The sequence below is a fragment of the Lutjanus erythropterus genome, chromosome 19, assembly GCF_056507025.1.
Source record: "Lutjanus erythropterus isolate fLutEry1 chromosome 19, fLutEry1.hap2, whole genome shotgun sequence".
Taxonomy (NCBI): Eukaryota; Metazoa; Chordata; class Actinopteri; order Lutjaniformes; family Lutjanidae; genus Lutjanus; species Lutjanus erythropterus.
The window spans coordinates 3,521,365-3,534,833 of NC_139335.1; the positions used below are offsets into that span (position 1 = coordinate 3,521,365).

The 13,469-nt window shown below is 39.4% G+C and overlaps 1 protein-coding gene across 1 annotated transcript; it reads right to left on the reverse strand.

Annotated features, from left to right (window-relative positions):
• Positions 1 to 175: 175 nt before the first annotated feature.
• Positions 176 to 11,842, reverse strand: LOC146309078 (polyserase-2). The gene is made up of 10 exons (XM_084744121.1): positions 11,716 to 11,842; positions 7,453 to 7,473; positions 6,254 to 6,416; positions 5,472 to 5,740; positions 3,909 to 4,054; positions 3,557 to 3,827; positions 2,887 to 3,058; positions 1,736 to 1,989; positions 1,503 to 1,600; positions 176 to 900 (listed from the first exon to the last, which is right to left on the reverse strand). Exons 1-10 carry the CDS (start codon positions 11,774 to 11,776, stop codon positions 580 to 582), a joined length of 1,776 nt encoding a protein of 591 aa, XP_084600247.1. The 5' UTR covers positions 11,777 to 11,842; the 3' UTR covers positions 176 to 579.
• Positions 11,843 to 13,469: the final 1,627 nt, after the last annotated feature.

The window sequence follows — 13,469 nt, forward strand, 5'->3', positions numbered from 1 at the left end:
GCTTTAATGAGTGGAAATAAAAACTTTTCAGATGTCAGCATCAACTTTGATAAAATATTTTGGAGGTGAAGCAAGTGTGCAAAACTTTGCTTAAATAGAAGTGAGTGTTTTCATGTAAGTCCTGTCTGCTGTCGCACGGAGCAGAGTAGGACGTCCTCATTTAAGGAAATTAAGGATGTGTGTCATGTAATAAAGTCTGTGTCTTTTAGTCTGTGAGGATGCAGATAGGCCCTTCTCCGCTTTCCAAGTTAGAGCAACAACCCCTCAAAACATCTGTGCACATCCCTGACACTCAAAACGGTCGGTTTGCAGACTGAAGAGTGCATGATTCTTGCACGTTGCTCACAACATACATTGTCTGGGTGAGAAAATGAACAGAACTGTTACTGTAGGAGCCCTGAATGTCTAACATAACCCTGCCAACCTCACTGCTCTCTTCCTAGTGCTCACTAACAGGGGCACAATCAAGTCAAAGATTAGTTAATGCAGCTTTAAGCCTAAATTGTCTCTCATGTTCAAAGTTATTTACAGTCATTTGTGCTTTTACATCATGTAAATCACTATTTACAGATCCAGTTTCTATAAGAAGAGGTGGAGACATGTAGAGAAGATGAGGAGATGGAGAAAGAAGATGAAGGGCGTGTGAGCAGGAGCTCCCCCCATCGCCTCCTGGGTGGGAGCGACGGTGGTGCTGTTGGTGTTGTTGGAGGCGGGTGGAGATAAGAACGTCCCCACTGTTTGAGCCAGAAAGGTCTGAAAGCGGCTCAGTTTGTCGAAGGAGTTCATTGAGGCTGCTCGTGTACTATTGGTGGAGTTGGTATTGCTGGTTTCAACTGTTAACACTGCAGCCTGGAACCAGAAGCCGTCCAGCTTACACATCAGTGGGCCTCCAGAATCACCCTGAACAAACAAGCAAAAGAGATATTCAAGTCCAAGTGCAAAGTGCAAAGACCTAAATTGCTTTTGATTATTATTAGAATTTTTAAAATTGCATTTTTTAAGGGGCTATATGTGCAGGAAAACTCACATAGGTGTGGGAAAATGGCTCCACATGAGCCTCCTTTAGTGACTATTGAACTGTAATTTGAGAATGATTGTGATGGGGCCGCCATTTCTTTTTTGCAAGCACCGCCCAAATTTGCATGTGTTGCTCAGCACTACGTGACACGTTTCGTTGCTCCGATTGTCTTTCTCAGTGGCCGAGGCATTTTGGTAAGCACCCAATGACGGCGCAAACTTTGCACCAAGGAAAACTTTGCACCTCCATTTTTAGCATGTTCCGTGTTTTCTGCAACTGACATACTTCAATTTACTGACATCACATTTATAGGTGAGGTAAGTGACACTAGGTTTGTGTTGTGGTGGGTGCCAGTCATTTCCTGACGTTAGCGCACTCCATTTCTAGGCTAATGTTAGCTGGTGTTGCACCCTGTTGATGGTGTACAGGAGCTGAAGTGAAGACACTATAAAGCCTTCTGCCACAGGCTGTTTTCTTTACTCACTTGCTCCAGTGTAAAGGGTCCTGTACAAATGCTCTCATTCGTTGTCGTGTTCCCACAATCCACCACCGAGGTCTGGAACTCCTGCAGAACTTGTTCCTCTGAAGTTGGAAAAATGTAAAAAATGAGAATGAGACGTAAAACATCTGAATGCAAACAAAGTGCGATGACCTAAATGTTGAATGTGAAGAGTTGAAGAGGTGAGATGCAGAGAGGTTGCGTTCCTGTGGACTCACCCCCTCCTCGCCCGGAGCTCCAGCCGGCAGCCCAGCACGTCGAGCCCACAGTGAAGGTTCGTCCGTTGTCCAGGCAGATGGGCTGGATGTAGTCGGACAGGGTGGGCTGTGTTGCCAGATGCAGCACTGCTACATTAGACCCATTGAGATTGCTCTGAGTGATATTTGTCACATTCAGTGTCACCTCAAAGGGGTTGGATCCATTCTGTTTCAAACGACCCAAAACTACAGTCCATTCAGACGCCACTGGAGAACTGTGGGAGATAAAATGAACTGAATTAGAACTTCATAACATCTGATTGGTTTAGAACAAGGGCAGATTTCTTGGACTGTTTCTCAAAGGACATTATAAGTTTACCCAGTTATCCAGGCTGACTTTTCCTCTAGACATATTGTCCCCAGGAAACAGGAAACAAAAAAAGGTAACTGTGTTCTATTACAGTTACAAAAACGTAAGAAAAAAACTTAAGATAACTTTAGCTGCATAGGCCAACCGCTAACTTCAGCTACACAGATAACTGCTAGCTACACAGGCTAAGTGCTAACTTTAATTACACAGACTAAACGCTAACTTTAGCTACACAGGCCAACTGATAACAAATTGCTACTGTTAGAGGTAATCCAAAACTAACAGAAAATATTCAAGAAACATTACTTTAATATTGTCGTATGTGGATTAGGTTAGTGACTACATTTTGGGTTTTTTTTACAGGTAATTAATAATAGTATCAGAATACATTTTTAAAGTAACCCTCCCAAACCTGATTGTCTCTAGCAATAATTTTGATAAAAACAAGAACCATTGTTGTCTGTCAGTGTCTAGTCAATTAGTGAGATTCAGTATTGTGGCAAAGCACCAGACGAATTATAAATTATTGTAAAATAATGTCTCACAGTGGATTGGTCCACTGTCTACCTATAGCTAGGGGTCTCTTTTTATTGCCAAAATATTTAATATCTGAATTATGTCATTAGCAACATATATAGTGAGGTATTTGGACCAAACAAATCTATATACACAAATCTTGTATTCACTGCATTATCAATTACATTGTAAATTATTCCCTTTAGTCTTGTGATCTTAGTCAGCACTTCTCTGGCAGCAACACACCGTCTCTCTCCCCTACTTCAGTTTAGAAAACATTAAACACCTTGAGAAGCAGTCAGCGTTGCTCAACACGGCATCCACGGCCACCAGAGTCCCACCACACACTTGAGTTCCATTCTGATGTAGACTCGCCATCCATGGCCACACACCAGCTGTCGCCACAGAGTTTCCTCCCAAAAGACGTGAATTCAGTGGGGCTTGTCCACAGACCACAGCTGGAGAGATAAGCAAACGCTAGACAGTCAAAGATTTTTTTTATTTTTTTTTTTGAAGTGTACAGCTTTGTGGACTTGGACCTTATACTGTACATCCATCATTATCAAACCTTGTTCAAATCCACAGTGCTGTATTTTAAATTATAGCAGAGAACCCAAAAGGTGAAATCCACTCATTCTTTACTCAAGTAGAAGAATAGATACTTGTGCAAAAGTCGAAGTACTGCTTCAACTTCTTATTGTTTCGTCTTGTCAGTCTTTTACATTGTTTTCATCTTTTATATAATTTCAGTCTTGTTGCATGTTTTATGTCATTTTCATCTTGTTGTCATTTTCATCTTATTACATCTTTTACATTGTCTTTTTGTGTTTGGTTATGTCTGAAGTGCGTTATATGCACTGATGGATACACCAAGGAATCATCTTAAAATTTCCTAAGTGGAAATTTCAGATAAACAGTGTCAGTCTTTACAAAGTCTGGACATGGCAGGGACTCACGTTTGGGTGTGGTTGTTTCAGGGAGGGTGGTTGGTGCTGGTGGCAGGCCAGGACAGTTGACGCTGAGGTCACCGTCAGTCCCTGTAGACGTGAAGACGACGAAGCCTGGCCGGTTGGTGGTGATATGGCTCTCGATCCAGGCCCTATACTGGGACACTCTGGTGTAGACTCCTGGGAAATTAGGCTGGGCACAACCTTGGCCAAAACTCACGATTCCCTCCTGGATCCAGCGACCACCCTGCTTGCTCACCATTGGACCGCCTGAATCGCCCTGCAAGGAGAGAAACGTTCAGGAGCAGGAACCTTTGCAGGAGGTCAGTTCTGACACAAACACGGGCCTAAAAATGATTACCTGACAGGAGTCCTTCCCTCCTTCACGTAAGCCAGCGCAGATCATGTTGTCTGTGATTCTGTTTACTCCATAGTCACACTTACACTGCCTGTTCCCCACAATCGGCACCTCCACCTCCATTAGGTTTTGTGGCGAAGGAAGGGGCACTAAAGAGACACATATTCAGTTTAAGAAACAACACAAGTGACACAATAAGGCCAAGTATTTACTTGCCAAGTAACAATGAATTTCAAGAGCAATATCACCATCATAACCAAGTTACAACAGCCAATTGTGCAAGCAAATAACATAAAACTCCCCAAAACCTTGACATATTAATCAACACAATGAATATTGATGAATATTGAAGAGTTCCATGCTGTATAGGCAGATAAATTGAGAATACCAGGGCTTAAATAGCTAAGACAATGTGCCAGAATGAGGCCTGAGACAACCAGCCCTGGCCCCTGTATGTTTTAACATTATGTAGTAGGAGGGTTGAGCCACTAGATGGAGACACAGACTGTGTAATCCCATTAAGGCAGTCTTTTGACCCACCTCCAGCTGCCTTTCCCCACAGCTGGAGGTTGAGAAATCCACTCAAGAACAATGGATTATCCATCAATGTTGAGCGTTAGTGTTTGATTAGTGTCAATATGACCTCTGAACACAAAACAGCAAAGATAAGATATGATTTATGAATATGTGTGCTTTGCTTTGGCTGCTTAGTCACGTGAGTTTTGGTTATAGAATGACGAGCAGCACACACTGGAAGCTTTCACAAGTGCTACCCCCTGCAGGAGACAGTCAATAAAGCACACATCTGAAAGTACAACCAACGTTGCAGGAAAGAAACTAAACTATAAACCACAGAGGTTCAGTTAGAAGCTACAAAATTACTGAGAGCTGAACACCCTGACACCTATGAGCAATTTAGAGTCACCAGTTAACCTATAAACCTGCATGGCTTTGGACTGAGAGCAGAAGCCGGGACAACCGGAGAAAACCCACACAGAGAACATACAAACTCCTGCCCCGCCCAGCTGTCTTTGAACTCAGAAACTTCCACTAACCACTGCACCACCATGACGCCAACAATAGCACTGTACCAAACAGCAAAATCAATATACAACTATTGATTCAGATTCAAATCAGATGCATTAAAGATTTTCAATTGAGCTCAAATTAGTCTTGGACTGAGACAAAGTATAAGAGTAAAGTATGAGAAATTCTCATATTGGTCTTAAACTGAGCTGATTTATGTCTTGGAGACACAAGCTAATCAAAGACATGATATTATTTTGAATTTTTCTTTTCTTCTGGGAAGGTTGTCAGGTATACCTCTAGAGGTATCACCAGAGCAAACTCCAAGGAAACACTTGCACTGTTGGGTGTAATATCAAATATTCAAACTTATTTACAAAACAGTGTGTTTGCAAATGCTAAAGACAAATATGATAGAAGGCTTTGTTGCTGCCGTGGTTAAGAAGGATCAACATTTCTGCGTTGAAACATCTGAGAAAACCATCATCGTAGTCACAGTGTCTCTGAAAATAAATGTACTACGGTTGTTTTCTGACCCACCTCCACTTCCGATGTTGCCCCAGCCGGTGACCCAGGCATCAGTGCCGTTGAAGAAGGTGCTGCTTGGGGCTGCCAGGCAGACGGGCAGGACGAAGTTGGTGAAACTGACTGTGGAGGACAGCCTCAGGAGGCAAATGTCATTGTCAAAAGTCACAGAGTTATAGTCGGGATTTCTGATGACCTGCGTTACACTCCGAGACACCTCATTGGTGTTGACTCCCTGTTGACTCTGGCGACCCAGATACACAATCAGATTGTTTGTGCTGGTGCTGAGGTGAACAGAAGAGAAACAAATCAGTGCAAAGGCGTGAAAAGCAGAGCTGTTATCAAGTACAGTCAAGACCAAGTCTAGTCTAGTTTGTATGGAGCCTGATAGATGTGGCAACAGAGAGGTATTGTTCACACAAGTTGGTAATTTGTATCTTCATTATAATATAAATCATTCTCTTGACTTACTCCTCCATGTGCTCAGTATACTTATACAATATACATAGCTTCAATTTAATTACATTAGTTGTACCTTCAAATTAATTATTTTCCTTTAAGTCATCTTTGCATAGAGATCTCCAGAACTAAAGCTGAATTTTTATTAGCCAAGATGATATTTTTTTCCTTTTTCTCCCAGTGTACTGCAGTTTCCCATTGGAAAAGGCTAATAAAAAGCAGTGGAAAATATTCGAAATAAAGCATATACTCACATTTGTACACGTGTGTTATCATAGATGTACAAATGTGCCTGCTGGCCATGACAGAGAATGCAGGTTTAAGGCACTTGTGCTCACCTTGGGAAGCAGTGAGCAGCAGACAGGATCCATTCGTTGTTAATGAGGGTTCCTCCGCAGAAGTGGGCCCCGTTTCTGTGCAGACTGACCTGCCAGGGCCAGCTGCCTGGAGGGGCCGCCTGTCCTCCAACGATCCTGGTGTTGAGCGGAGGTTTGCCGCACACTGAGGAGAGACAGACAGTAAATCCTCTCCCCTCCCTGGATTACCAGTGTGGTGTCACTGCGCGCTCCTACAGGATGATTAACCTCAGCTGTTTGTTGAGGATTGTGATGCTGGGATGCTCTCAGGTGTGGCTCATCCAACGTTTCCAACTGTTCTCATTTCATAATTAGTCTAGACGAGAGATACTCAACTTGCTTTGCCTGAGGCCACTTTTACAACACGACAGGAAACCTTCCAATAATTTATAGTTAATTAATTAGTTGTATTATACATTAGATAAAATAGACAATAACAGGCTCATAACTCATCTTTCTTTGAAACTGAATATTTTCAAATAAATTCACTTGTTGCAAAGACAATATTTTAATGCCTTAAAGAGATAGTTCACCTGATAATGAAAATTGAATCATTATTTACTCATCCTCATGCAGAAGGTCCAGCTAAGTTACTTTTTTGTCCACAAAACACCGCCGGAGTTTCACAGGAAAACAAACTCTCCCAAAATGTTTAAGTCAATGGTGACCAGTTTTCAAACAAAAATAAAACAACGCAAAAAACTTAAAATGCCTCCATACTGCTTATCTGGTGCCAAGTTGACTTGAAAGATGTGTTTCACACCAGTCATTCCCAGAAAAGTGCATTATCTAAATATAAAAGATTAAAGGTCAGCACACCTTTCTTTTAGTTTATTTAAAAATGTGTTGGGCTCAAGACTCAAAAATGTATCACAGAAGTTGCATTGAAATGTTGAGTTGTCTCAACTTTTCTTCAAAGGTTTGTTTTCTTGATAAGAGGAAATAAAAACAACGAGATGGCCTGCAGTTCTTCCTCTGAAACTCCAGCAGTGTTTTGTGGACAAAAAAACTGAACCCGACCTGATTTGGCCCACAGGCTGCAAGTTTTCAAGTATCACTGGCCTTGATGTTTCACTGCGTCTTCTTTCTGTCTTAAGCGGTCTTTGACAGCAGATACTAATATAATGAAATTATAAACAAACACAAGAAGACAAAATGTAAACAGAGAAAATTTAACTTACCATCTTCCTGTGACCGAGACTCTGAAAAACAGAAAACAAACAAAAAGAAAAACAGTTGAGACAACAATCACATTTGGACATTTCACCAACCCCAAAAAAGCGTTAACGAACAGCTCGGATAAATCCCACTGATTCTACCTTTAATAAAATTAAAGGACGCTGGGTAAAAAACAGACCCACCCAAAATGACCTTTTGCACTCGACCTAATACTAACATATAAAGTTTAAGAACATGCAGGTTGTTTTGAGTGTCAACACTGGAATCACTTCACTGAAAAAACACAATGTACACATGCAGCTAAACAAAAAAAGGTGACAGCGTCTGTAGACTCAGCATAACATCTCATTAGTACTTTACAAAATGTATAAATAAAATGCATTTGCTGCTTTTAAAAGGTCATAAAACACCTTGCATTTGACTGACATTAATGACTGGTGAAGCCAGAGTCATTTTTCAGTGAGTGGGTGTTGACATTCTCTGCGTGTCTTTGCAGCCTTTTTACTCCGTGTCCTGTTGTTGTAACAGCGTCGCGTCTTCTGTCCCATCAGACTGGTTTTACTGCCTCGTCTGAGACGTTTGTTAACACGCTTCACAGCTTCAGCCTCAGTGGTTATTTCTTATTTATGGTTATTTCTCTCAAAGTACATCCTCTGTTTTTTTGGGGTTTTTTTTGTTTTGTAACCACCATTGTTTCATGATGACAGACACGGGAGGGAGGCGTTCACTGACTCTGATGTCTCAGGTCTGATTAGTCGGTTGATTAATCCTGTCACATGTTTATCCATATGTCTGGACCTGTTTTTCAATGGCTTCCTGCAATTATTTTTTTATTATTGATTAATTTGTTGATTTGATTTCTTTCTGCTCCTTTTGTATTATTTCAATATAAAACATGAAGAAATTGCCCGATATAGTGTTTTCAGGCTATCTAGCTATCTATCTATTTTCTCAATTAATCTATTAGTTGTTTGCTCCATGAAATGTTAGAAAAATGTTGATCAAAGTTCAGGAGGAGGAAAGAAACCAGAAAATATTCACATTTAAGAAGATGAAATCAGAGAATTCAAAGCTCACCTCACAAAGGTGCAGATTGTGTGCATTTTTCTTAACCAATGAAAAAGCAAACAATTGGTTATTAGTTAATGTTTTAGATACAAAACACGTTGTTGTTTTTTTTCATTTTCATTTTTTAAGTTGGTTATATTCTTAAAGGCAATTAATAATTAATCATTAACATCCTTACTCTAAACCTGTGCTGCTGCAGTTTTTTGTTATCTTGGTTTTCATTGGCTCGTTTGCGATCAGATCACGTTATTGGCTACAAAAACGCAGATGAAAGGTTTGGATATTAATTCAAATTGTACTCAGTACTCAATTATGATTATGAAAGCAACTAAGTACACTATACTGAGTAAAAGTACAGACTTGAAAATATCCTCAAAAAAGTGCCCAAAGAAATACAGTAACTTGTAATTTGTAATTAGTTACTTCCAGCCCTGGCTGTTCCACTGTCTGAAGGTAACGTCCAGACAAACAAACTTAAGAAAAGAGTTCACTTTTTAATATTTTTCAAATTTCAAATGGCGTGCATTTTAAACTGTTGAGGCAAATAAATGTTGTCCATTAATCCTGTAATGAAGTTTATTAAATATTTAATCTATAAACCTCTTTTTCATTCCTTACCATTATGGCACAGTGTTGCTTTAAGGCAGTGCCATAAAAAAAAAATATATCTTCAGTTTTCTGTAAATGATGTTTGCTTGGTCTGTTTTATGACAAAAGACGTTACAATTTTATTTTTACTAACTGGCATCATAATAGATACCACAGAGAGTTAGTCTGAGTCATTAACAGGAACTTTAGTCTCTGTTGCGGACAGATTAGATTACAGATAAGAACAACTGTAACTGGTCCTAAAGGATGTTTGATGTGACTGTACCGACGCGCTGCCTGTGACACCAGACCGCTGACATCACCGCTCAGAGGAACGTTCAGGTTTCAGGTTAACATGGAGCCACACCTCATTAAAGCCCTGATTGGAAAACATTTGGAAATTTGTTGATGGAACAATTAATAATCCAGGAGCAGAATGAGGCCACTTCCATATCACAGCAACTCCTTTTATTTCTGAATGTCGGTCAAGTTGTGGAAAACGATGACTCAGCCTGGGAGATTTGTGTAGATTAAAACCTGACTGGTCAGCTCTCGTCCAGTTTATACCATCAAGGCTTAGAATTAAAACACTATTAGAGATGCGTGATACTGGATTTTTGCCTGTTTTCGATATTTTCCAGCTGACTCTGATATATGCGCAAATTTTTTTCCACATGATCAAGTCAAGAAAAATCAAATCTCTTCCGTTGTGGATTAACATATGATCTTATTGCGATGTTCCACAGGCAGACGCAGACATGAATTGCAGCGATAAATTGTAAAAATTACCTCTTTAGTTGTTTGGATTGGCTGAATGTCACACCAAACCATATATTCCTTCAAATAACTTATCAATAATTTAATTTTGACAAGTCAGAATTGAAATTTAGACACCTAGAAATCCATTTATGATGTCTGTATTGTGGATAACTACAATCATTGTTTTGATTAGTGAGAAGTGAGTTCTAGATATCATTGATTAGAACTTCAGCTGATCAGAATGACATGATGGATACTTGGAATCATAATATCTCCAAACTGAATTGAAGATAAGCCTTTCTGTAACTGGATTTAATAGAAGCCAAATGATACAAGTTGAGTATAAATAAATCACAGATACCTACTTTTTTTTTTTCAATTATGTGTACATTTTGAGTAGTGAGAAATGAACCGTTGAGATCTTTAACTAGAATTGCTACATGATAAATAAAAGTACATGATAGATATGTTGGTTTGGAATTCTAATTCTAATTGATGCTGATGATTAAATGTTAAAAGGGTTTCCCAAAGAGAGAGGGGACATAAACAAAGCTTCATATACATCATCGTGTGGTGAAACAAAATTGTTAATCAGTCCCACCTTTAAATCTGCACATAGAAACCAGATGTGTGTGTGTGTGTGTGAAGTTCAGACGTCTCAAATGGAAGGTTATGGACATGTGTTTCCAAAAAAAAGTAATATAATTCAAATTAGAACTAACAAGTGTTTTTGTTTGTTTGTGACTCATGTTGAGGAACAGCTCTTCTGTTAATTGCAGGTTGACAAATTACACCTTGATTTTCAATACTGAAGTTGTTTTGAATCCAGTGGTTGCAAGTGGAAAATTCTCCAAATTCTGGACAAAAATCATGACTACATCCTTTAAAAGTGTGATTGAGTTCATCAGTTTTTGTGTATAATCCTAAAGCAGATGTTTACAGATGTTGTGATTTATGGTGATTGACAGTTACAGGTCATTAATGCAGACACTGACTGACAGAAGTTATTCCAGCTGCTTCCTGAACTCTTTTAAAATTATTATCTGCTGAAGAGAAAATGATGTTGTCGTTTCACTTTTATGCCTCCAGACAAAGTCGTAAATGAAGACGCGAGTTCAGCGCAAAAAAAGTTGGATTTACGGTTTTCTGAAGCTCCGAAATCAAAGGTGGAAATTAATGTAGAGTACATTTATCCCAGCACAGTTTAAGAGTTTGAGTGATTTTTATTTTGGGGAGAGTATTTTTCTTTTTCTCTACAACATTTCAGACATTAATATAATATTTTTTATTCCACTGGATTTATTTTATGACAATAGTTGCTGCTTACTTTGCAGAATAATTTTATTTTTCAATTATATCTTTATCTATTGTCATCATTTAACAAGGATAAAGTAAAATAATAATAATAATAATAATAATAATAATAATGACTAAAGGAGAAAAAGAAAAAGAAAAGAAAAAACACACAATATAGTTGGTTTTGAATAATAATAAATGAGAAAATAAAATAATTGTACTGTGTACTGTTCAGAATATGTTTGAACAAATCTCAAATCTTGAGTTTTGTACTTTTGCACTTTAAAGAGTTTTACAGAATTCACTGAACCTGGATTTTTCCTACTTTATTTTTCAGTCCTCTACAAGATTTGTCATAATATTTAAATTCAGATTTTATCGCTACAATTTTACATAAATGTGAATTTTGAGTGCAGGATTTGTGCTGCAAATGTAACGACTGCTCCTAGTTATTTAAAAGTTAGTTCCTCCTCAGTGTGTTTTGATCTCATGCAGCAGATCAGCAGATCTCAAACATGATTGGCTCAGGTGTGTGGAGTGAGGAGGGTCCTTACCTGGTGTCAGGAGAGTCAGCAGCAGCAGCGTCACCGCAAAGATCATGTTGTAGAGAGCCATGACTGTCTAAGTCCATATCATCGGACCTGCGCCGACATAAATAACCTCGTTCTCTCCTCCCCCTGCCTCTCTGTCTCTCCCTCCAACACAAACGCACACCTCTCTCTACCTCTCTGACAAACAATGTTACCTGTCCAGGGACACGCCCATCTTCTCACCACAAATGATCTGCTTCATCTCTTGCCAAACATGTCACCATGTCAGTGATAAGTACATTTGCTCAAGTATTGTTCTCAAGTGCAATCATGAGGTGCTTGTGCAGTATTTCCATATAGTTCAGCTCCATTTTCACTCTCATGATGTAGGTTTAGATTTACTCATGACATTTCTGTATTAGACTTTCAGGTCTAATGTAATGTAATATTGCAAGTTAGACAGAGTTCTTTTGCAAATTTTGGTGCAGTCGTCTCTCTCCCACACACCTGTCTTTCATTTATTTTTTAATTATTCCAAGGACACGTATGAGTGGGTGTCTGGTGTATTTTCTGTCTTGTAAGGGGTCTCTAGCTCAGAAAAACCCTCCGTGCAAAACTCCTGTTTTTCCCAGGTTTCTTGCACGTTTCAGGGCCGCCTCCCAGCGCCGTCCCATTTTGTTGTTTCTCCGAGGAAAACTGAAGCACAGTCTACTCACAAAATCCTCAAACTGCATGCAGTTTCAACCCATTTGTCACTGCTGCCAACCGGAGAGAGCTGAGTTTTACGGCCGCAAAATCTGTTCTTCCTGCATCCAGTGATGTTGTTGATGTTGAGGAAAAACCCACAGGTTATTTCAATTTGGATTTCTAGTCTCCACCTCTGGGTAGCTGGGACGTGTGTGAGTAATGTGGACATGAGCATCAGAAGTTCCCAGTAAGATACAACTTACAACGCACGTAGCGCTACAAAGGCTCTGGGAAAACGGGGCCCAGAACAGTTTTATATTTGCTAGTCACCCAGTGGCGCTGCCTTTTACAAAGTCTGTAGAATAACATGATTTTTTAAAGAAAAAAACTGTCAAAATTTTCTAATTTCAGCTTCTTAAATGTGAATATTTTTTTGTTTCTTTGCTCCTCTCTGACAGGAAACTGAATATCTTTGGGTTGTGGACAAAACGAGACATTTGAAGACCTCATCTTTAGATTTGGGACACACTGATCAACATTTTTCACCACTTTCTGGTTTTTACCTGACTTTTACTTATAATGGAGTACTTTACTGTTTTAGTACTTTTTCTTAAAGGACCCATCTAGTGGTGAGTTTGCACACTGCAAACACTTCTCTTGCCAAGTATGTAGGAGAGCCTCGAAACACAAGTAAAAACTGAAAGGCCGCATCTGAAGACAGTGTTCGGTTTGTCCACTCTAAGCTACTGTAGAGACATGGCGGTGCAACATGGCGGCCTCCATGGAAGAGGACCCGCTCCCTCCGTGGATATAAACGTCTCATTCTAGGGCAGGCATGTCCAAACTGTTCCATAAAGGGCTGAGTGGCTGCAGGGTTTTTTTTTCTAACCAATCAACAGCACACCTGATTCGACTAATCAGCTGTTTGAAGACTGAAATCAGTTGATGAAATGAGTCGAGCCTGGTGAACAATTCTTATTTTCCAAGTGATTATACGCTAATGAAAACATAACATATATTATTCTTCTGGCATATTCTCCCAATAAATCCAACACAAACTAAGTCACAAGTTACTAAAACAGTAAATTAAA

Bases quoted from the DNA above. Each gene is read 5' to 3' on its own strand.
- LOC146309078 (XM_084744121.1), bottom strand. From the start codon at position 11,776: ATGGCTCTCTACAACATGATCTTTGCGGTGACGCTGCTGCTGCTGACT. The intron at 6,417-7,452 runs GTAAGTTAAATT...GTCTCTCCTCAG, and splicing joins GTCTCGGTCACAGGAAGATG to TGTGCGGCAAACCTCCGCTC. The intron at 1,990-2,886 runs GTGTTTAATGTT...TATCTCCCACAG, and splicing joins AACGCTGACTGCTTCTCAAG to TTCTCCAGTGGCGTCTGAAT.